The following is a 25,640-nucleotide window of genomic DNA, read 5'->3' as shown; positions in this document are numbered from 1 at the left end:
ACATACACTTTCAATTATATGTCTAATTTTGAAAAAAAAAAAAAAAAAATACAGGTGGCATCCTTGGATGAAACTAAGAAAAAAGCACCTTAGGATGCCATTTTACTTTCATGAGTCTTTGCCAAGATTGGCTCAGGTGATATCTCGTGGATTTTTCAAAAACTTGAATTCAGCTTCCTGTTTCAAAGAATGAAATGAAAGACTTTGAGGTCAATAAAGGATGATCCAAGAAGCAACTTGTGGTTGCCTTAAATAAGTAATCTTTGTGTATAAAATATTGTGAAGATTTCAGTGCAAAGACATGTCAGCTTTTCATGTCTGTTTGATTCATTTTAAGTTTAAATAAATCTTTTACAGGCTGCACATTTGTTTTTCTGATATTTCCCATATCAAATTACATACCAGCTGAGAAATGATTTCCCAAACTTTTGGTCTGTTAACAGTTAATCAGCATCGGTGGCAAAGCTGCCAAACAAAAACAAAAAAAAACCCACTTGATTCTCAACAGCCATTTAGTGCAAAAATCTGCTGGATCTGGATACTTTTAAGACTTTATCCGTAGCATTTTCTCAAAAAAAGTAACCAAAATCTAGCATCTTTTAGTTGAAAGATGCACTACATAACTTTGCAACCTTAAAATTCCATGTTCAGGACTCATTTGATGGCACATAGACATCTAATATGTGCATTTTGGAGCCGTTTTGCAGCGTTCCGAGGCTGAGAAACTACATTATACAACCTTTTCATCCAGGACGCTGCACGACGTTGCAGCCGAGTTTTGCCTTATGCACTGTGTCACACACTAGCAAATAGACATAAATACACCGACTGTTTTGAAAGCACATTAAGCAAAAAAATGCAAGAAGACATTATCGGAGGGATAGAGGAAAAGAATGGAAGAAAGAGACAAGAGATATTACAAGAGTCAAGAAAAGAGTGTCTTTTACTGGCTGGACAGAGCTCACAGCACAGGTAGAATGCCAGATGGATGCCAAAATTAGCCGTCAATAGGGGCACATCACTAAGAAAATTGCAAAAGTTCTGTATTGCACCTTTAAACCAAAGCTACTCCACAGAAAACGATTTTCCAATATTGCTGTCTGCTCTATGTGAGCGGTGCAGACGCCTTAATTTATGCATCAGTTTCAGAAAAGTAGCAGGGAGGCTGACTTGTGCTCAAGCAGCCTCAGTGCCAACAGCATGACAGAAAAAGTAGAAAAAAGAGCAACATCTGGCACATGGGAGCTGACAGACATCTGTAAGTTAGAGAGAACATTTGACATTTTAAGTGTGTCTTTTAACTATACTAGTAAGCATAAATACAGCCATAATCACTGCACAGACATGGTCTTTAACTTAGCTGGTTAGTTGTTTTGTCAGCTAAATTCTATGCTAACAAAATGACTAGTCTGTTTGAGCAGAGGTTAATCCTTGCAATGCTTTCAAATAGTCTGCATGCGAACACTTGATCTTAAAGAACTTTTAAGTAACAGTTTCTGACTTTTTTTACCTTCTGAAAACAGAAAAGAAAATAGGAAATTTTGTGGATTATAACTATTTTAATTAGAATTTAGCTATATTAACATACAATGTAAGTGAGAGCAGAGAGTAGAAGAGGAGAAAAAATATGTAAAAGGCTGGAACCAAGCAGAATGCAAATCATTGGCCTCATAGCATAATTGCCTGAGTAATATTTTAAGTTTAAATAGGCAATGATGTCTAGTCAGTCACATAAAAGGGTATGATGTTTAACAACTGTTTCAGCCGACTTTAACTAAATTTCATTAGAAATAGCTGGTACAAACTAACAAGCACAGAGACAATCAACAATGCACAATCAAACCATCAAAACATTTGCTGTAGGATCACCAAACATCAGCAAACATGCACTTATTTGGACTGTGGAAACCTGAACCAACAGAGAGATCCACAGGCACAGGGAGAACATGTAAACTCTAGGCTTAATTCTCACTTTTCACTTCGTTCTAGGGAACAAAGTGGTTAGGTTTATATTTATTTAAAGTTAGTAAAATATCTGGTTTAGCATAAAATATAACCTTGAGAAATCTGCACATCCTTCACAAAGCACCACTTTATGGTGTGAGGAATACTGGAATTATCTGGCTCAGAAACATAGATATATTAGAAATGTAAAATGAGAGCATTGTTCTCTGACTGCTGGTTGGTTTTTATGCAATAAAATGCATTTTTAAAAGAGTTAGTCTTACAAGAGTAGCCACTGTCTTTCAGAAAGCAAAAGTGATTTTTTTTTTTTATATGTTTAACTGTTTAGAACAGTGGTTCTTAACCTGGGTTCGATCGAACCCCAGGGGTTCGGTGAGTCAGTCTCAGGGGTTCGGTGAGGTCAAGACACTCACCCAATTCATATGATTCGTGATGACACGCCCTGCTTGTACATCATTGGCTGCAGGTGATCACGCCACATTTTGTGTATCAGTAAAACATATACCTGTGTCCTGAATTTGAAATAAAATCATATTTTAATTTTCAATAAAGAAGGGTTTGATGCACATATGAAACTGGTGTGGTTCAGTACCTCCAACAAGGTTAAGAACCACTGGTTTAGAAACTAGCCACTAACATAGAAAAGGCAACATATCCAAATATAAACTGCAGTGTCAAGCTGTATTCATCTTTTACTGTGAGCAGGTTAAAACATTCAGACTTAAGGGCAGATACCAATCTATAACATACAAATCTATCCAGTCAGGAAAGTAAGCAAATATACACACCTTTGGCAAAACACTGACATGAACACACATAGCTGGTATGCGCCTCAACTCCGGTCTTTTTCTGCTTCCCACACGGTGCAATGCCCTGGTTTAATTAACTGGACTTTTATGAAGGGTCTTCTACAGCCAACACATACACTCTCTAAGAGGAACAGTTTCCTTCACCTTTACCAGGCTGTCCTGGAGAGAAAATTAATTTAGCAAAAGGGGAACTCAAAAGGCAGAAACAATAAAGTTTAGAATGAAGTTCTTAAAGACTGTCATGTGTCAAGAGCATGCATATATGTTTTCCTGGACAATGACTTTTTGCCACTTTCCATTTACGTGTGCATGCTTTTTGCGCAAAGTAAGTATTTGCAGATTTAAAAAGAAAAGGAAGTTCAGTAGATGACTGCGGACACATTCGTTAGAGTTTCAGGCACATTGTTCTTCACACTGAGGCTTTTAACTGAAGTCTCAACTAAGGCTAAATTAAAACAACTCAAACAAATGCTCTGACTTATTTTCTGTATGAATCTTCATGGTACCACAACACTGAATTAAGTATGTGCTTTCTAGATCCTCAAGTGTTGATTTCCACTCACCCTTGTCCATGCGCCAAAAGCCTCAGCCACTTTCCCGCCCTCTCTTACCTCAATGACCTTTTAATTCTATCATGATCCAGAGGACTTACCCCCACCATCTTTACTGGGAGACAACTTATTCCCTAAAGCTATGAGGCTCCTCAAATCCACCTATCCTCGACCAGTCCAGGCAATAACCCAGACATGAGAGGAGCAGTAAATATTGGTCCTTTAGGAGAAGACCATGGAAGTCTGTAAAAAAAATACCATTCTTGTTAAGAGTTAAGTTCTACTTTTTAAAATTTTATTCTGGTTAAGTAAGCTGTAATAAAAAAAAAAAAAAAAAAGAGGAATCTCAGGCCAAGGCTATACAGATACTCACTGGGTGGGGGTGGGGGTGGGGATTATAAGGTGATATATGAAGGACAGAGGAACCCCAGTACAACCTGCAAGCACCTGCATGTTAGTGCTGAAGACCGACAGGAAGCAAAACTCCTCATCCTCTCTTGTTATCTTAAATATTTTCTTAATGAAAAGTTATTCTGGAAAGAGGGAATGAAGCGTGTAAGGAAAGTTAGTACAGGAAGGAAGGCAAAAGAAAACACCTCTCTAGGAGAGCTGAAGCCATTAGGAATGCATGCTGAGTTTCAAAAACACAGAACAGAGAAGAAAAGGATAAAAATCAAATCAAGGGTAGAAAAGAAAGAGGGGGGTCAGAAGGGGCTTAACTTTTCTGTGAGAGAACCAGACCAAAGCTTAGTACAGTGCCAGGTTCCATTCAGACTAGACAAAGTAAATGAAACCACTTGATGAAAAAGAGCAAAGGGAAGTAAATGTGTGGTGGAAACAGCAAGCATGGAGGGGAATGAAGCTGTAGGCACTAAGAAGATGAAGAGAAGGTCTGCATCTATTTTTTTCTTTTTCTTTTTTTTTTTTTTGTTTAACTACTGAGCCGTCAGTCTTATCTGAAGTCCGGACACAAGTTAGCAAAGATTATCCCAGCATTGTCAAACTCAAAGTCACAGAGGAAATAGGGTGCAAAAGAGAGACAAAGAAAAGGAGAAAAACAGAGAAGTCCATTCACTTAACTCATTTATCATTTCTGCTGTTATCTCAATCTCTCCGAACATTTACAAAAGACGTCCAGAGTTCTAATCTGGAATAACAAACAGAGACAAGTCGACATTCAGCTAATCAAAAAGTGCGCTTCTGGGCTAAGTCCTGTTCCTTCAAACTCTGGCTTGCCCCCTCCCCTCCTCTTCTCCTAACATAAACCACACACTAAATTACAAAGAGTCTCTTGTGGTTTGGGAGGAACTGGGTCGGCACTGCAAACTGGTGTTAAAGGGGAACGGCTGCGTGTCACTTCGAGAGAAATCTGGCTGGCAGGGAGAGGTAGGTGTGGATGCATGCGCATGCAAACAGAGTCGCACACCTTTGGTTGCACAAACATGATTCAAGAACATAAACCTACAGCGTGCACATGTTTTTTGCCCATTTGCAAGCCATCTAAACAATTTTGTCATTTTGGAGCTCAGGAACTGACTTTGCCTTTGTCTGTTCTCAGTGGTTCACTAAGTTTCTCAAGCCTCTTTATGAGGGATGACGTGAAGTCTAAAAGCTACTCCCACAACACTGGGAGTTAAAGGCAGGCTTCTGTAGAAAACACAAGGTAAATAATGGAAAGCTTACAGTACGAGAAAATAAACAGACAAAATTAGTTTTCATCATTTGGGAATATATTACACTTGACAGGTGATGTAAAATCATTCAGATGTTTTCCAGCAGGTGAGCCTTCCTCCGATCTGTGACCACACAATGATGTCACCAGTTTGGGAAACACAGTCAATAGCTTCAAAAGCAAATATTGTACAATCTGCATGGCACCATTGATAACTGTAACATGTTTATGACAGCAGGTTCTGAACTAGTTCAAGCAAACAAGGTTTAATCTTCATCCATTACCATGTCGAGTGTGATTTTTTATAAACAAATCAATTGTGAAAACATAGAATAAAAAGATTTATTTCTTATAGCTGCAGGTGACAAAAGTTGGCACTGTGGCTGCCAGCCTTGTCTGATGTACAGTACAAAACACACAAAGTATTCAGCTCACAAGACACGGGAACGAGGTCAATTTTAACCTCGGAAATCTTAGGAATTTTTCTTCTGCAACCTATGTGTCCAATCTTAAATGTTTGAACTGAAGATAATCCACACAAAATCAAAGTAAACTGTTAAAAAAAAAAAAAAAAACTTATCTTTTGATGTATTTTTATTTGAGAAATTATCATCACAGATACATGTGATGATGTATGGAGATGTAAACAATAATCAACACCTTATCATCTTGTGTTTAGGTATTCTCAGAGAGAGAAAAAATCATAGCTAAAAATGATTGAGTGAACTTCATCAGCAAAAAAGCAAACAAACAAACAAACAAAAAAAAACCCTCCAGTAATTCTGAACAAGGCTAAAGGCTGGGGAATAGCAACAAATAAATCATCATGATTTGGACTGAACTGAATTAGATTTATCAACCATGAAAAACATATTGGCTGCGGTATTCAGTTTGTTTTACTCTTGAATGGTGAAGAGTTTCACATTTAAATTGACACATTTTCTGGGAGCTCGCTGCTCTGACTCAGCATTCAGTATTTGCTGTGTGTGAACAACTCAGTGCTTCTGTTGCTTTTCCCATATTACGCACCCTGTGGCTGATTACAGTGGAGTTAAACTCCTGCCAAAAGAGCCTGTTCATTAGGAAAACCTGCTGACAGAGTAGGGACACAATGAAGAATATGCAAACAAAGGAGTTTCACTGCCACTATGAAAAGGTACCACTACTAACATGTTCAATATATGCCCTCCAACATATGCCACAACTGAATGATCTTTATCTCCACTCTCCACATGTAAGACCCTGTTATGAATCTCCCTCTAAGCTCTGAAACGCTTCTTTCCTCCTGTTTTGCAAAAACGGTACAACACAGACTTCCAAACCACTTTATCCTCTCATGCAGTCTCACATCTTAGAAAAAAGTCCTGTGGATAACACTAGGTGACTCTAAAACAAGAAGAAGGTAAAGGAAAAGTCTCATTTCAGGGTAAACATGTACAAAAACAACTTTTAAATGTTTAAAGTTTGTAAAATGGAAGAGAAGCAGGGTTTAAGTTCTAAAAACAGAAAGAAGACAGAGAGACTCAACAGCGTGTTCAGACAGAAGACGAGGTGACACTTACACACACATTGCTGAACAGAAAATCCTCCAGGGTCCACGCATTAACTTTCTCTTTAAGCGTGCGTGTTCGGCTGGCTGCCTTGTCAAACACAACACTCCCCGGATTCTTCCTCCTCCTCCTCCTCTTCCTCCTCTCTGTCCCGCCAGGAGAGCTGGAACCAGCTTTGCCGTAAAAACAAGTGTTCACGTGAACGGTTCACCGTAGATCTGACCAGAACGAGAGTGCGTTGCCCAAAAAGGAAACACAAGGAGGGAGGGAGGATAAAGAAGAATAGCCCCTTTAAGAAGGTATGCTCCTTTATGGTGACTCCCCCTTTTTAAGCCAAATGAAATATAAATTGGGTTTCCTCTTCTTTTCTTCTTTTCAACCAGAGAGAAAAAGGCTTCTTCCCTTTTTTAGCTTTGCTCTCTTTTCTGTGCTCAGTAAGAGGGAAAGTTAAACCCGGCTTTAGACAACTGGAATGTGACAGCAGGAGAGAGCGCGAGAGAGAATGAGGGAGGGACAGAGAGAGAAGTGGGACATGTGTAGTGTCCACCTCCACTGCTGTGTGAGTAGTCAGAAGTACAAAGAGGAGGGAAAGAGTGAGTGGGAGAGGACGAAGAGCAAGAGGAGGAGAAAGAGGAGGGGGATGTGAGCATGAGTCTGTGAGAGCGAGTACGAGAGAATGAGACAGAAAGCAATGAGAAGTCAGAGGGTAACTTCAGAAAATGAATAGAGAATTTCATTCAACTCAGTCTGGAAATCTGGGAATGTGATGGAGAAAAGGTGGGCATGCTGCTCCAGATATATTTCATGAAACAATATAAAACATTGACATCTATACTGTTGTGCTCATTTGTAGCTTCTAGGCAATAATTACCTAAAACTGGGTGAGGCTACCATTATTTTGGCAATACTGGGTGAATATTCCACAATAACATTTAAGCACATTGTAATTCATATGGTAGGAGAGAAAGGCTGACTTCTAAACTTCCTCTTCCTCCTCTATTTTCAGGCTTTAGAAAATGTCCGAGATGAAGTGAGACTTGGAACAATAACAGATATTTTCTGATTGGTTATCAGGTAATATGAAAAAAGACAAAGACCTTGCAAGGAGCAGGTTGTAGTGAATGAATGAAGACTTTCACTTTGAGAAGTACAGTTTGAGTTCAGTTAAAAGTGACCATTATAACTAGATAGTCTTTGCTGGAGTGTAGCCACACTGGTCACACAGCTGCCTGTACGGCAGGCACACCAGGAAGAACATTTCAGCTGCATTTACTTATATCTTATTATATGAAGGTCGTTTTAACACCTATTGTCTACTACAATCAGGAAATGGCTCAGTTTGGGTTTACAACATTCAGGCGGTCCGAGTTTGCTTTAATACTGCACTTAATCAAACATACCCAGCTTTTTAAAATATTACCCTCCTCCCTTCGCTCTGCATCAAGAATTACTGAAGGAGAATCACAATAATCGCTTCACATCACTTTAAAACACCTTTTTCTTATAATGAACTTTAGTGGTCGAAACAGAAAGAACTGGTTTTAGGTTTTACTTAGGCTCTAAACCACTAGAACCACAACATTAAGTTAAAAAAAATCCCTTCAATGCTTTCTCGTCATGAGCCTAGTTATCTTTCCTCACTCATTTTGGACAGTGTCTACCCAGCTAATGGAAGCAGACATAAATGGCTGCACTGACTATTGTGTTGAACAAAGAGCAACAAGTATTCCTGTGGTACAGCTTAAAGTAATCAAATTTAATGAGTGACACAAAAGCAGGAAACAAACAAATGGAAGTCCCAACCTGAAGGTTCTGAGTAATCACAAAACTACTGTGTGTAAAAGCCTAGACCTCTACATTTAAAATGTCAGATAAAACTTGGTCCTGATCGATGGCTCTGTCAAGTTCAACCTCGCAAGTTGATGGGATTGGCTCCTTCTGTTAGTTATTTGGCTGCCTGAATCCAAGAGCTTGAGAGGGATGTTAGTATGCTGCAGTTCAGAGGCAGAAATACTCAACCAAGTTGACTGCTTGAATATCTTTTGGCATCTTTGTTCATGTTCACAACATTAAAACTTGATTTTCACTGAAGGGGATCTTTAAGACTCCAGTTTCCAAGGGATGTTTCATGCATTGTACAGAAGTACAGTCACTTTCCAGCTTGAGATTCTGTGGGAATTTCTCACTTGGACTCCCACCCCCACCCTAGACTACCCCTCATCACACACACTTACACAGACACTCACACACACAAATTCTACCCATGCTTTCATAATCTCTCTCTCCCTCTGTCCTCGTCCACCGCAAGAAGAAAACTGAAACCAGCCATAGGAAAGCACTAGCCTGCCGCCTCCATCTGATTCAACACTGCACACAAACGAAAACATAAAACGAGAAAGGCAGAGAGAGAAGGGGCTAGTTTGTGTCGTGAGCACAGAGTGACACAAAAACAGTAGTGTACACAGTTTTTGAAGCTGACAAATTTGGCATAATTAGCAAGTTCTCACCCTGAGCTTTGCTTATTTTACAGTTTCCAGCCCAACAAAGAAGCAGCGCTTATTTGGGGAAACAAGCCAAGCAAAAACCACAGTATAGAGTGGGAGGGTTGTGTTAGTGTATTAGTCTGCACAGCATCTGCACACTCAGTTTGTGCAATCTATTTGTTTGTATGTCCATGCACACATGTAACTGCATTAATGCTAACTTGACAGCATGCTTCTATTATCCTGCCTTTCTAAGACAGGCAAGGATGCAGCACATTCCTCTACTCTGGAAATGGCTTCTTTTGCTGGGGGCTGCAAGAGTTACTGGGGACACAAGTGGCTTTGACTAGCAGACCTTAGAAAACTCACCGGAGAGGCACTCTGTCACCAGTTCCAACAGGCATCATTGTTAAAATGGCCTGCAGCCTCAATAAAAGTGCAGCAAAGATGCCAGGTCTTAAACAGAGTGGCCACTATTTAAACAAATAGGAGGAAGGATGGATGTTGATTATCTACAAAGTCATGAGACTGTCTGCAGGATAACTATACATAAGGGTGGGCAATAGAGGGCTGAAGTAAGAGCAGTGATTCATTGGGCAATGTGTTGAAGTTGCACAAACTTGATGATGAAAAATGAAATAATAATTATCATGTAAAGAAAGCTGTTTTGTGTTTTTTTAAGCTATTTGGATTACAATGGCCACTTTCCACTCTAAACTAATGAAAAATACTGCATAAGCAGTAATCAATTAGTGTCAATCCTAATTCCTTACCTTGGCCCTACCTTTCCAGTTTGCAGAGGTAAAATGTTCCTGTTCTTTTAAGTATCAAGAGTAATCATCTAATACTTCTGTCTGAGTTTTGGGGGTCTCTCGAATAGCTTGATGACCACCACTCATTTATCCAAAAGAAAAAAATTGGACACTGGAGCAAATCATGTAAAAACAATGCAGTTTTATCACTGCAAGGGTTTATTTTGTGTTCTGGTTAGCAGGTGATAATAATGCACATTGTGACCTTTGCAAACAGAGCTGATGAGTCAGCTGCAAGCCTGAAATGTTTTAATTTACATTCACAGCCAGGTAGTGCTGACTTAGATCTCATCCTGTCTCACTTATCAGGTCACCTGTGTTATCTGTCTGTATCTTGTTGTTTCTTCCTGTCCATGTTTACCAAAAGTCTGTGAGGAGAGGAATCAAAAACGTCTGTCTGGCTCATAGTCCAGTTTCTGCTTTGCATCTTCATTCTAATCTGTGTGTAGTGTTCAGGCCTGGTTTCAGTGTACAATAATAAAAAAAAAAGTTGTCAAAAGAAAAGCAAGGCAATTTTTCAAGTTTTTTTTACTTACTTGGGCTTTGTGCTACTGTATGTGTTTAGATTCTTTGTAGATTAAATAAGATTTTTTTTTAAACATGTTTATTTTAAAGCAGTTAATTTACTAATAAAAACTTTACTTCTTTTAAATGTGTTTAGGAAAAACATGATTCATGTCAGTTATTCATATTCTTTGATTACAGCTAATTAAGCATAACCAATTACATTTATACAGATAAATCTGCTTCACCTAGGTTAGACTAAATTACATTTTCACATATACTCTTATCCTGAGTGTTTTTAAAAAGTCTAGTTAACATGAGTGAACCAGCCCCACACACACCAACACAACCTCATGGCACCACATTCAATAGTCGTGACATTCTAATTATTTAGAAAAGTTTTTGCCAGCCAGTACACAAGGAAATTAATATTTTATACTTTGTGTCATTTGTAGTTTGGGCCGGAAGATTTCTATGTGGTATAAATTTGACTTGATGCATAACTTTACAAAGGTGCAACTGAAAGCAGAAGTAAAGAAGCTGACAACAAAACTGAAAGTTGAAACTTGTAAAAAGAAAAGCATGAAGCCTGAATGGCAGCCATTTATGCAACTTCACCACCAATCCCTTCCTGTACTTTTTAACCTGTTACTTTCTACATGACAGTTGTACAGTAAGCCATTAAAATGTATTCCTATATGCTGCTTCCTTCCCCACAAAAGATAAAGAAATTCATTTTCAGTTTACAAATTCCAGTCTTTACCCAGATACCCCCCACCCCTCAAAAAAAAAACAACAAAAAAAAAACACACAATTAAACACTAAGAAATATATCATCCGGATTGTGAAGTGGAAGAGAGAAAATTATTCTACACTATCAATGCATTATGAAAGAGCTTAATTATTTTGGCTTGAAGATGATTAAAACATGCTTGTGTTAGTCGGCAGTAAAAAAGGAAGGAGGAGGAAAAGTCAGAAGCTGTGAGAACTTAAAATGAAATATAACACCTTCACCTTGTTCAGGATTTAGTTTAATCTGATTAAAGTTCTAACAGACTTTCTTGTGGCCATGATCACTCTGACTGGGTTATTAACTTGATTTGTAACATATGACCACATCGCATACTGTATTACAGAATTGCAAAATTAGAGTTGTCTGAAGTTCTAGACCTAATTTTTATTTTTGCTTAAAAGTGTGTGTACTTCATGTTGTCTGAACGCTCCACAGAGCAGGCAGATCGGGTGATTGGTGAGGTGGTACAGAATCCCAAAAGTCAGCAACTCAGCAAAACTCTCACGTTCCCTCCCTCCAGAGCTGAAGTTTTAATGTCACTAAACTGCAGAAGACAAAAGTTTGAAATGGTTGAAGGGACAAGATGGGAAAGCAAAGATGAAGTTAGATCAGAAATCTACTCCTTTTAATGAGCATTGGTTGACCCCACAACAACCAGTGTGAAGGAACCACACCAGCACACAGGTCAGCCCAGGTCATGTGCTTGGTGTTTTCTCGCAGTGGTGCTCCTGAGGGTGCCAGCTGGGGCTGTTATCACAGCGCTTCTGCAGGCAGGTTTGTGTTATGGGACCAGGGAGCATTAGGAGCGGCTATGTGAGTGTATCTGCTCCCCTATGGTTGCTATTCTCACAATTTGGGTCAAAGACATTAGTTTTAAGTAAAAGAAAAAAAAAAAACTATCTTTCGCTACCTTTAATTTAGTTTATTAACAAATAAACAACCCGACATGTGGGATCAGTTAGATAATTACAAATTTAGCTGGTTTAAGATTTGGCAATGTACTCAAATAATTAAATTAAATAATTTAATGTTTCCAAACAATATAGAAAAAACTGTTTTTGTCTGTTTTTAAATCTTTTCCTGTGAGAAAAATAAAAAATGCACAGATAGAAATATACAAAAAAAGGAGGTCTGACATTGATGATACTGTCTCAGTACACGGTAGAAAGTTAAAACATCTCGTTAAAGGATAAGTATCATCTTCAGCACATCTTTAATTTAGCTTAATCAAAAATTTGGCGCAATATTTGTTCCTCATACAAGCTACACATGTTTAAAATTTATTCTAATAATAATTCTTGAGAAGGAAGGTTGTGGAACGTCGTCCTAAAATTGGTGTTTCACACTAAAGATTAAGATAGCTCAATATGGAGAATTTTAAACAAGTAATGCTAAAAAAAAGGAAAGGAAAAATGTATAGAAATGTTTGAAGCTCAAACTGAGCTTTTAATCGTATAAATTCATTTTTCAACATCATACATTTTAAACAAGCCTATCCAGGTCATGTCCAAGAAAGACAAACAAATATTAGAAAACTAATATGTGGTTTAGAGTTTAAGAGCTGAAAGTCCTCTTCTGACAAATAACTGTGTAAAACTCTGTATCACAGATCAGTTGTGTTTGCAAGCTTGTGAGTATCACAGATTGCAGATCTCAGAAAAAAAAATTCTTGCTTCATTGACTATAAAATATGTTTCTGTGTTTAAGTTATGTGTCTGCCAGTCATACAGCTATAGGATAAGCTATAAGGGGGGATCAAGGGGCCCATCAGCAACTACTGGCTGCCTGGTTGGACAGCAGCTCTACAAAACTGGGCCAAAACAAACATTTTCCCCACAGTCTCCTCTGCTGACACGACATGAATGTGTGTGAGTCGCTTCTGCTGCTCAAAAGTAATTGTTCATGTATATCTATGTGTGCATCTGCATAACCAGTCAGGCCCATTCAACCCTTCAAGCTTCTGAATTACATCTTTTTTTATCTTCCTCTCTTTTCCCCTGTTACACATAAATCAGCCCTGCTGAGCCAGATGCAGAGAACCACAGTCTCCACTATACTGTGTCCATTAAAAACACCAGCAGTGTACTCCAGTGGCCACAATTCTGCCAATCCCTACCATCACATAACTCTTCATTTCATGCACTGCAGATGAAGCAGCAACAAATGTTAAAAACATATATCGGAGAAATTTGGTTCAAAACCACCTATGAAACCAACTTTTAGACTTATCTTGTGGTTGTCCATTAAAGTGAGTTTGTGAATTCATCTTGTGAAGATGTATGATAAATTTGGTCAAATGTATTCATCTTGGTAAATAAATAAGACATCTCAGGATGACTGGTGGTTTGAGAGGCAACAGAAAACATGACTATGTTAAATGAGTGTTATACAAAGCAGAGCTACAAGACAGATTCCCAAAAATCTGAGTTAAATCTTGTGAGGGAACTTGTGTTTGGTTGATTATTCCTGATTATATTACCAGTTAGTGTTGTCTTATACATGGTTACAAACCATGATTATTCACCTTTACAATAAGGTATTACTCATAAAGATCATAAACTCATAAATATGTGTGAATAGAGCCCCCAAAATTGTACCAAAGTCCCCTACCATTATCCCTTATTGGTATTCACTCTTTTTTTAGATTGAATGCCAGACACAGGTGTATGACTGGCAAATGATGTGCATCTTATTGATAAACATACATATCCTAACAACACTGTTCTCCACATAGCCAGGATCATCAGACTATCTCCAGAATTTAGGAGTGGAGAATAGAAAACTTGTAGGATCAGCTTGGATGTGCTGTTTGTGTTAGAATGATCAACACAACCACACCGGCTGACCTTCAACAACTCCTGGTTGAGGAACGGGATGCCATCCCACAGCAAAATGTGACCAGGCTGGTGACCAAGCTGTCGTTTAACCACATGATCTTCCACATGATACCGGACAGTGTCAAATAAATAAAGTGTAAAAATCTTTTGTTGGGTTGTTTTTTACTTATTACTGTGAGATAGTGCAATCATGTGAAAACCAGCAGGAGAATATTGCAGGGGATGCTGGCACATTAAAGGGCTTTCTCACAATAAATCAGACAACACAAATTTCTGTTATTATAGGGGGAAAAATAATCTACCAAACCCAAATTCCCTTGCTTTTTGTGCTAAGTACAGTATTCTTTTAAATACTAAATATTACAAAGGATTGCAACTATGATGGTTTCACAAATTAACTGTAAAATTGCTATGCTTTTTAGTTGACAACATTATATGCCTACATCTGTCTTTTAAAATGGTAAAAGGCTTACATATTACAAAGTGTTTGTATTACATGAAACTGGCATAATTTAAAAAAAATGTTATGTTATTATGGCTTCTTAATAATGTATTTGGCAATATACTTTATGTTGAATGGGTTACTGTAAAATAATATTACAGTCACAATTTAAGAATCGCAAAACACCCAGACTAGATTTTGCAGAACTGTGCATGAAATCAACAGAATTTTTTGTTTTTTTATTTTTGTCAAAAGTTATTCCAAGCTGTTAAATAATATTTTGGGGATCCTATTTCCAGTGTGAGTTCGGTGTTGGATGTTTTGTTTTATGGAGCCCCCTGATACAGCCACAGATTCCATGGTTACCAGCTAAATGCCACAATTAATCAATTTCCTGCCCAGCAATCACACCAGTTCAGTAAACTCTCCCCCCTCCTTCCACCACCACCATCAGAAAAACTCAGAAGTTTTAATAAAAAGTTTTAATATCACTCTAAGGAGGAAAATGTGCTCTGGGAAGTGGCGCCTTAGTTAGGGACTGGCATAGTGAGAAGGAGATGGAAGAAGAAAAGATATTTTTGACTTTAATCTGATTAGCAAAGATCTCCAAAAATCATGTTTTGTTAAATTTAGATTAAAGTTATGAGTCAAATGTATGCAACAGCGACATGTCTTCTCTTGAATAACACAAAATAAGGAGGTCCGCCGGCAAATACTTTAGAAAGAATAAGCTGCAGTACAGGCATAGAGAGGCCCCTTTTATAACCTCCCATCATGTAAATATCCTCAGCCAGAGGCTCTTTATGCAAAATCATAATGTATATCTGTTATTTTTTTCTACATTTACAAACTATTTATATTTTGTGGTCTGAATACATTTTGACTAAACCCAGAAGTCCTCTCATTTCAAACAAAAGTTTGAACCACAGATTTATTTAGATATATAAAAACACAATCTGGCATCAATAACATGCCTAATTAACATTTTCAAGGGCAAAGAAAACATTTTTTCTGACTTTAAACTACTGATTTATGATTAAAATGCTGAATAATTTCCCATTTTTCTTAAAACATAAATATTATTAGCCATAATGAATCAAAGCAAATCAACAAACACTGTGCACATTACTAAGCCCATATCATTACAACAGCAGTGACTACTAAATATAACCATCAACTAATGATTCAGTATGCATCAATATTTAACCAAGTAATAAACCACCAGTGACTGCCTTGAGATTTTATTGCAGTTTATAACCTCTAGTTTTTTGTTCCCAATCGAGTTATGATGCTAAAAAATTATATAAATCGTAGCAGAATATGATAGAGGGACTGCAAACTTTTAGGAACTGGGTTTAATCAAATACTGGACATTTAGAAAACATGCTGCAGAAATCGTTTCTCATTCCAACAACTTCTGGCACAGGTCAACCTCTGACAATTACCATACATAAGAGGAAAAGACACTAAAAAAGGTTTGTTTTCTGAAGAAAGAGCCCCAAGCAAATCTACTCATCTGTCCCTAGTAGCCATAATTACAGTAAATATTTCAGATTATGAACAATTTGCAATTCACATAGAACTGCTGTAACTGTATTTTACACAATGTTAAAAAATACTCAAAGTCAAATATTAAGGAGTCTTGACAGGATTGTTTTGTCAAATAAACCACGGGGGACTTCCTCCTGGGCTGAAATGTAAATGAAGCCTGACAGTGGAGACTGTGCGGAGTGTGTTTAATCTACTGGGAGACTGATGGCAGGTTCCGGGCCATTTGCCCCTGTGTTATTCCTGAGAAATGAGTCCATCCCTGAGGCAGTGTGGAGAAAAAGCTGGAGCTCAGCAGCTGATAGCTTTATAAATCACAGGCAAGCCGAGGCCGATAACAAGTTCGCATTGCAAATATAGCAAGTACTAATATTCACATGCAACTACATACACTCACAGAACACAGTTTCTTTAGATATTATGATCATGGCAGGTTTCACAAAACTCTAAAACAGAACACGGGTCCTTTTGGGATAGTTTAAAATTTACAGTGGGCTAACATTTCCTAGAGCAGCGTGACCCATACAAACCATTTAGTGGTATATAAACTCTAAACCACTTATATACATACATATATATTACCAGATAGAAATCCCCCCATCCCCTGTTCCAACACTCTCTGCCACCAATGAAAGAGGATCCCCCAAAATTACCACTTCGCTAAAGCCTAGAGCAACCAATGACTTCATGTCTACAGCAGAAAAACTGATTTACTCACATTTTGACCTCCTAACTCCCACCACAACCCACAGTGAACCCCCACCCCATCTTCTTCTTCACAGCGAGAACCCCCTCCCTCATCCTTCCACTTTCTGTTCAGCTCTGTGTCACAAACCCAGCAAACACTCACACACCTACCAACCTAACTTTGTTAGGACAGTCTGTTGTGTTATCAGTCACAGATAAGCGGGGTCAGACAGAGATTCAGGCCAAACGACTGCATAAACACAGCTGAAAGGTCTTTGTATGTTTGTCTGCAATGGCTGGTTGTCACTAAGATAAAGGCTGGATGGATTTGTGGAGAAATATCTGATAGTATTTGGAGATTAATGATGGAAGGGTGGAGGCTCTTGAAACTAGACACCAAACCATAAACTAATGAGAACAACAGGATACAGATTACACACTGAATCAAGAATTAAAAATAAGTTTAGGAGAGAAGCAGAAAAGCAATCCACACATACGAATCTACAAGCCTAAGTAATGAAAATGAGTGATTTTCAGGCCCAGGGGGAAGAGGTAATGATAAAAGTTAAAAAAATCCCATGGACATGCCAAGTCTTAGAGCAGGCCTTGTCTGATTCTGCTTCTCTGAGCCAGTGGTTCTGGTGGATTTAAGAGGCTCCATGCCATGGTGATGATAGATCAATTCCTGGTGCTTGAGGAGTCTGGATAGCATGTATGTGTGTGTACTTTTTATCATGTGGTTAATGAATTGCAGTGTTGTCAGTTCAGGATTAACCCAGGGGTAGGAAACAGATAAAAGAAGCCCATCATTCTCCCTCCTCTTTAGATGTAAAGTCAAAATAGAAGATGTAACACAGACAAAAATTTGTGTGGTGAGAAGTTATTAACCCTTTATCGAGCACTCATTGAAATACTTGGAAATTTAAATTTTCAACCACAGGAACAAAAACCATTATCCTAATATTAGAGGATATAACAAGACTTTAAAACTTGGATACTTTTTTCTAAAATAACAAAAATTATAAAGTTGTAAGTGGTCAGTACTAAGTTTTTTTCTGATTTTATGCTGAAGACCGATCTCAACATCCTGATCATGATTTCATGGACTAGTGTGCAGATTCATTTTGTATGTCTAATGAAGTGTACAAATATGGTTATTTACCCAATAAAAGCACATTTCTAACACTGCCCCTACTGAGCAAAGCTTTAATTCTTGCAAAAAGAATATATTCTTTTACACACGTTTAATTTTTCTTTTATACATCATTTAATATTTTAAAAGTAATTATGGCACAGCACAAGACCATCATGAGCACCTCATTATTGTAACTTTTGTATATAGAAATGTGACGTTTCCTTGAGCGTAATAGGACAATCTTTCATGCAACCAGTTCAGCCTTTTCATAAAATCAGTTATCAGATATCACCCCCTGGTGGCAGGAAAATTAAGTCCTTCAAAAGGTGTTTTGTAACTCACCACAAGTGTAGATGACGCTGAGGTATTTCCTGGTGCCAGCATAACATGGATCTCCAAACTCTCTGGTGGAGGCTCGAACCTGGCAGGTTTTCTTTCCCTGGCAGTGGGATGTGACAACTTGCAGGGCCACAGATGACTGGCATTCTGACAAAAAAAAAAAAAACAAAAAAAAAAAAAAAAAGAAAATATGTGCATTTTCGTTTTTATTAGACAACCAGCTGTTGCTAAATAACAGTGTACCCTGCTAACCTTTAACACATTTTCTGGTCAATTGAAATGGCAAGATGTACAGTTATCAGCTTCCTTTGAATTCTTACACACTATGAAAATTAACTAGAATGATTAGATGTTTCATTAATTAGCCAATCAATCAATAAATCAGTATATATATATATATATATATATATATATGTATATATATAAGGCTATCAATATCACCTTCCTGATCATAGCACTTATTTACTTAGCACAACAACAACAGACACACCGACACCCACACACTTCTTTCTTTCTCAGCTCTCTGTCCACATCAGACCTACATAGAGAAACCCTCCTGGGGCCCTACATTGTCGAAAGGATACCCGATCCAATATGTGTGTGTATTTGTGTAGTAATGGATGGACCTCTCATACATGTCTGGGCCTCTCATGCGGAAATGCTCCACAAATATATTAAAATATGCAGGAGTGTATGATCAATATTAAACACCCCCAATCTGGACTTTTGAGTTACATGTTTAACATGAACTTCAGTAAAACTATACAGAGGGGTATGAATAAAGACAGAGGGACCTCCTGCAGTGTCTTATGGGAATGTGTATGGGCCTTGGTTTTGCATGGATGCCTTTTAGGGCTCCACGGTCCATCTAAACTCCTAAAAACAACACAAAGAGATGGGCCTTTGAAAGTGGACACTGAGCTGTCACACAGTCTCCCCGGGTGGGCCTCACCGAGAGAAAAATTAGAAAAAATAGCAAAGGGAAGAGACTGGTTAAGACTTGGCTCACACGTCAACGGGCCACAACAAATTATGGAACAGGTCAAAGGTGAAATGACACAGTCAGAAAGAGTATGAGGGCAATCCAGTGGTCATGCATCGTGTCAACACTGAGCTCTTTAAATGGTCCCAAATTGTGTAAACATGCTTAACTTAAAGAATAAACTTTAGTCCATGTTAATATTTGTAAGAAAATGTATGTAATACATTTTCTATAATTCCAGCTGACAATGTGAGCATTGTGCCGGTGTCTGTCTTTTTGATCATGGTTCATAAAGGTACCTGAACGCTCCCCGGTTGGAGCTGAAATTCTGGAATTCCCAGTTACAATGTAGAGGGGTGAAAGTCTGCGGGAACCAGTGGGTGAAACTAGATAATAAGCAACACACCTCAAAGGTTACACAGTTCCCACTGTCAGTTCAAACACATGGACTGAAGAGTTTTGGAAAAAATCTCTTCTGGACAGGCGAGAACAAAATGAAAATGATGATTCCACATTTAATAAAAACCAAACACAATATCAGCATGTTATACCAACTGTCAAGCACAGTGGTGGAGAGGTCATGATTTGGGCTTCTTTTGACGCTTCAGGACGTGGACACCTTGCAGTCACTGACGTAAACACGAACTTCCCTGTCAAATGTGAAACTGACTGAAGCTAAAGCTTGACCCAAATTGGGTCCAGTAACAAGTCAATAATCCCAAAAATTAGGAGCACATCTGCAACAGAATGGCCAAAAAAGAAAAGACTCAACAATGAACTGAAGTCCTTTTATAGTCAGACAAAGTTGTTTCCTCTTAAATACAGGATGTACTTTAATTTTTTTAATATTATTTATGATTTTGGCTAGGTTTTTGTTACATAAATAACATGATGTAATATGTCATAGGGTTGCTCATCTGTGGTTAAATTAACTTATTTTAAAACCCAGTAAGAACCAGATGATTTTAATGTTCTGATATGCAAAATCTTACAGTTAAAAGAGGGTATTTTTTATGTTACAGTACATGTTTAAATTAAGCATATACATTTTTTGTTTGTTTGTTTGCTTGTTTCCAGCTTCTTTCAAGGACATTTTCTACTCAGAAAGAAGTCGTTAAAACAGTAGAGAATCTACAGGGTGACTGCAGCATGTGAGCCCTGCCTGGTATCACATGTAGAGCTGCATCCTGAGGACAGGGCAGAAGTAGCAGCATTGTATAATCTAAACCAAGAAAGTATTGAATATAAAAGGTTATCTCTATTAGCTGATAAAGCCATGTTCTTGCCCAAACAAATTGGAAAAATTATATATAAAAAAAAATAGTCAAGATATAGGCCTTATATTATAAAGAGGGCAGAAAAGTATTTGGTAATTTGCTTAAAAGTATGTTTTCTTTTTATTAATTGAGAGTTATCTAAAATGGATTTCAATTAACACTCAGATGTTTCTGCAACAGCAGCATTTATTCAAAACTCTAAACTTAACTCATGACCTTGAATCTATTTATGTGATAATATTTGGGTCCATGTGTAGACACTTTGTAGAATGACTTCCAACGCTTCATGATGTACTTTTATTTTCTCCCCACCTATCTTTTTCATCCCTTAGGGATTATTTGATGCAGTACACCACATTGAAAACATCATCCCTGACAAGTGAGGCTACTGACAGTCAGCTCTATGAAACTAGTTGATATAATATTGGTTGATGCTGATGGGACTGTGAGGTTTAACAAAACAGATAAAGACACACATATAGTCTATATCCCCTAGGTCAACCACACACACAGCTGTTTTTTTTAAAGAGAATTCCCAAGGGTCTGACGTCCTGTGGCTTTGGCAAGGGTCCTCAGCCTTACACACTCATGCACATGCATGCACACACTCACACGCACATTAAGGCATGAATAACCCTTGTTACCTCTAACCTTTACCCTCAACCATTTTCCAAGCCTGAGCAGTTACCCCTCCATCCTCCCTACTCCCAACAAGGACAGCCCTATAGCTCAGAAAAGAGGGTCTGTCCGGAGAAGCAGCAACTAAGGAAAGGGAGGAGTTTCCTGGACAAACACATACATACACTCAATTATTCTTACAAATGGCTGATTGCAGCACATGCAGAGAACCACACATAAGAAAACCTGTAGAGAATATTGTTCTTTAATAAGTAGCTGATCACACATTTCTTTATGAGGAAAAAAAAAAAAAGATAGAGAACGTGTCACTTCCAGCGGTTTGTTGCTCTGGTTTGCATGGTTTTGAAGTGTGTTGACATGATACCAAGTACCAGCAGCTTCTCAGCTCACAGCTTTTGTCACATCAGTCATCCATCATCAAATTCTACCTTTCTGCCTGATTGTTGCTTGTATCAATGCTGGATTGTGTGTAGGTTTCTCAATTTTCACAGACAATTTAAAATGGTTCCATCATTTCACATGAAGTAGCATAACAATAACAAATCCAGTAGAATCTCATGATGCCTACCATTGAGTTTCACTGGTCACAGAGACCTTATAGTTAGACTAAAAGAATGAGTGTGTTGCGGGTGTAGCATATGCTGGTATGTTTTTTTTTTCTAGCAAAATACACACAGAATAGTACCACGGCAACCCCCAAACAACTCCTTCTGGTTTTCCACCCACGCACAGCTTTCCTGGAATTCAAAGACAATGGCTGGACAACCTTGTCACATGTTCCCATCTCTCCTTTCCCTATGACTCACCCGCAATACTGTATGTATTACTTGATAGGGATGTTTGAGCCATTAAATCTTAGTCATAGCTATGTGATGCCGAGATGCTGTGATTGTATGACAAACTACCAAATGCTGTCCGTGGATGCCATTAGGGAATTTGAAACCCCCAGTCCCTGGCACACATTTACTGTAAATGTTTTTCTCCCTTCTGTGGAAATATGTTTTACTGTGACACAGTTAACTAAGGTATGGCATTACAAATAAAGTGTCCAAAACCCCTTATACAATCAAACATGTGCACATTCATGTAAAGATTTTTCCTTAGCTGTGTTTATATCTAATAGCAGGTTATGCCACAATCATTCCACAGAATCAGGGGCATTTAGTAGGAAAACTGTCAACCCGATTCATGGATATCACTGAAGGCCTGCATTAACCTGTTTTAATGAAAAACAAACCAGGATGCAATGTGAAATTCTTAGAAACCACAAAACAAATGGCAGGAATGTTGCTCTACCATAGCAAAATTAAATAGCCCCCAGTAAGAAATAAACAAACTTTTGTTTTACAAAGCCTGACAATTATAACTGCTTCAGAAGCCAAATGTAATTTCATTAAGATCTGCTACAACAATCAAAACCACCAGCACTGACAATGTCAATGTCAGAAATGACAGTGAAGCAGATACAAGCAGAACAAGCATCTAAAAGTGAAGCATTCAACTGCAGCTGCACATTTTCAGTTTCTAAAAAGCTATCGGGATCATTTAAGAACAACCATCCTGTATAAAAAGTATGAAATATCTTGTTTGAAGTATACATTCAAAAGTGAAAGCACTATGGCCTTCTCAAAGGGAGGGGGGAAAAAAAAAGTCTAAGATCCTGCATGCCAAGTATGGGGGGCTATTTAGATGTCAAGAGGTGTGTGTGATGGTAATGGGGCAGATGAGAGAGGAGGGCTGTGGCAGGCCTCTTCACTTTGAGGATTTTCCATCACCGCCAAGAGCTGCCCAACTCCACCACTCCCACCACAAAACAACAAAAAAAGGACTAGATCAAAGAGGTCATACTTTTGTGAGCACATGCTTATATACATGTTTTTTTTTTTTTTTTTTTTTTTCTGGTATATTTTTCTAGCGCCTCTGGTTTCAACAAGCAACCAGACAGCCGCTTTCAAAAAGTGTGCAAGATAGTACAAATCGAAATTTAAATTTAAGGGAGCGTAGACCGTTTGGTTTTTGGAGAAGAGTTCCCAGGCCTGGTGTTAAGATGCAATCCGGGTCTGTTGATGTGACAGAACAGTGTTGAAACAGTGTACAAGCAAACCACTGTAATATCTCTCAACATAAAACTATGCACAATGCACCTGGGCAGGTGCAGCCAGAGTGTGAAACCAATGATCTCACAACTCAGTGAAGCGGTGAGCATGCCAAAGAAGTGTGGTTCAGGTGATTACTGTAACTTATCTTGATTAAAACACACATTTAAGAAAACACAAAAATCACAACAGTTCCAAAACAAACTTGTGCATAACATGACTGCAAGAGATTATTCAGACATGCAAGTTTGCAAATGTACAAATGTATGAGGTACCGTACCACCTTGGTGGGGCAAAATCATTTAAAAATAATTAATAGTGTGTTTAAGCTGTCATTCAAGACACCCTCGCTTCCTGCTTCTGGTGACATGGGAGCCACATCAAAGACAGAGCTGACAGGGGGAATCCCACTGCTGAACCACAAGACTGTCTGGAACAGCCTGGGGAGGTGGTTGTGGGTGGCTGGAGTGTGTGTGCACACACAAACACACACAAGCAGCTAGAAAATCCTTACTATATCCTGGATGAATGGGAACAACATGGTACTTGTGCACATCTAATGGACGGTTGATATCAACCCCGATAAGACCTGCTGTATTAATTCTGAGTCTGAAACCAGATACAAGTCCATCCCAGTCTCACCTGTTACCTCTACCTGTTGCACATTCCTGATCCTCCTGTAGGAGGAGGAGACTGCTTTAAAGTATCCCTCAGTGCTCATGTAGAGTACAATAAGAAACAGAGACATTGACATACTTGCACAAAGCTGTTCTTAATATCTGTCTGATTACCTGGCGACTGACGTCTTTAAACCCCATCCTGACATCTCTATCAAAGAGATGCTACTACTACACACATACACACACACATGAATTACATCTAGACGGAGCACTAATGCTTCTCATAGATCCAAGTTAGAGTCATTAACATTCCCCTAAAGAAGGACAAGTGTACATCTGGAGAGCCCATGCACTCACACATGCACATACGTACACATTCATACTTACAAGGAACTCAATATGTCCCTTTTCTACAGGCCAAAGTCTGTGCTTTGGATGACATCTGATCTACATTCCACCCAATTCATTCCTCTGGCAGTGTGTTCATGTTTGTGTGTCTTCCTTCCCCAACCTTGAACGGGGGGTTTTATATATCTGAACATGCTTTCAGAACAAGATGAAGAGGTTCTTTGTGGTGATGTGCTTCGTAAAGTTAAATGATCAATAGGAAAAGAGCTGGCATCATGGATAGGTGTGTGTTCCCTCCATAGCCTCTGAGGCAATGGAGCTAAAGAGGAAATAATGAAGCCTTAGAAAGACAGAACAACATCTTCAGGAAATATAATCCAAGTAAAAAAAATGATGAAGAAGAGATTTAGCAGAAATTAGGAACCTGGCAACATTTGATGTTCATTTTATGGTTCAGAGGTATCCGAGACATGTTTAACTCATCTATAAAACTGCTCATTTATTTCATCTGCTTGGTTTAATGATGCCTGGCATGTTCTTACATAAAATCCAAAAACAAACAAGACAAGAAGAAAAAAATAAATTATAAACAAGATCAACTGAGTTTCATTCTTTGACATTATTGACATGTATCAGGTCATTAGGAGGAAAAGTAGACTCATATTAACCTCATTAAAACATAAGTACACAAATCTTATTTGCATTCCCAGCTTCATGCATCTTTATGTACAAAATCTAATTCCTCTTTAACCTCAGACTAACTTTTCTCACCATTAATATTGTTTTTACAGTATTTACATTATCATCATCATTAACAACAGCTGTCTGTAAATCTCTGCCTACATTTTTTTCTAAACTATTTCTCAAAGCTACTGCATCATTTTGTAGGTTTTAAGTGTTGTTCTTGTATATTAATCCTATGGAGTAGGAGATATTCCAAAAAACTAGTGTTTTCTTGTTTTCTCTACAATGTGAACTATCCAGAAACATCCAAACTCAGCATTTTTTTACCTAATGCTTTGCCCTCAACATTACATTGTTTTGGATCTGAAATGTGTTAAACTTTGTTTTAGAACAGTGTACACGCAGCTTCTTTAGATGATCAATAATCTTGCAAATCGCAGTGTGACATAAAGAGCGACAGGGTCTTACCTACTGAGGTCCTCCTGTAGTTAGGGGGACACTCCAGCGTGCCTTGCTGAGTTCGTCCAAACATGGCGGAATAAACGGCAATCTGCTTACCCCCCTTGCAGCTCAGCCTCATCCTCTCCTCCTGACAGACCACCTTACTCTTATACTCATCTGTTGATACAAAGAGACAGATGCTGGATTACATGGTGAAACTATTATGATGAAAACATATGTTTTAAAACAGATTTAAGTGCATCTTTTAATCTTATTGATCACATTTACAGCAGCTTATCATGTGAAAACAGAGCTTCTTTCAGCATAAACAATGGAAGACAGAGGCAGGGTGGACATGTAGAGCCATGCAGAGGCATTCCTCACACACATCCAGCCAAAGTGACCTGTGACAGCAAGGAGCAGCTC

The 25,640-nt window shown here is 38.3% G+C and overlaps 1 protein-coding gene across 3 annotated transcripts in view; it reads right to left on the bottom strand.

Annotated features, from left to right (window-relative positions):
* The window catches only part of LOC121633894 (protein eva-1 homolog A), a 67,329-nt gene that overhangs the window by 20,251 nt on the left and 21,438 nt on the right, over nucleotides 1-25,640 (bottom strand). For 2 of the 3 annotated variants that reach the window (XM_041976197.1, XM_041976198.1), the window contains exons 4-5: nucleotides 25,242-25,391; nucleotides 18,131-18,274 (exon numbers count right to left, since the gene is read on the bottom strand). In XM_041976197.1, coding sequence (XP_041832131.1) covers nucleotides 18,131-18,274; nucleotides 25,242-25,391 — 294 coding nt within the window. Of the gene's footprint in view, nucleotides 1-6,559; nucleotides 7,033-18,130; nucleotides 18,275-25,241; nucleotides 25,392-25,640 lie in introns of those variants that run through there. The other variant, XM_041976199.1, reaches the window with a different exon arrangement.

The sequence above is a fragment of the Melanotaenia boesemani genome, chromosome 22, assembly GCF_017639745.1.
Source record: "Melanotaenia boesemani isolate fMelBoe1 chromosome 22, fMelBoe1.pri, whole genome shotgun sequence".
In the NCBI taxonomy this organism is placed as follows: Eukaryota; Metazoa; Chordata; class Actinopteri; order Atheriniformes; family Melanotaeniidae; genus Melanotaenia; species Melanotaenia boesemani.
The sequence above is the reverse complement of the archived record's forward strand: the minus strand, read 5'-3'. Positions and strand labels throughout refer to the sequence as shown.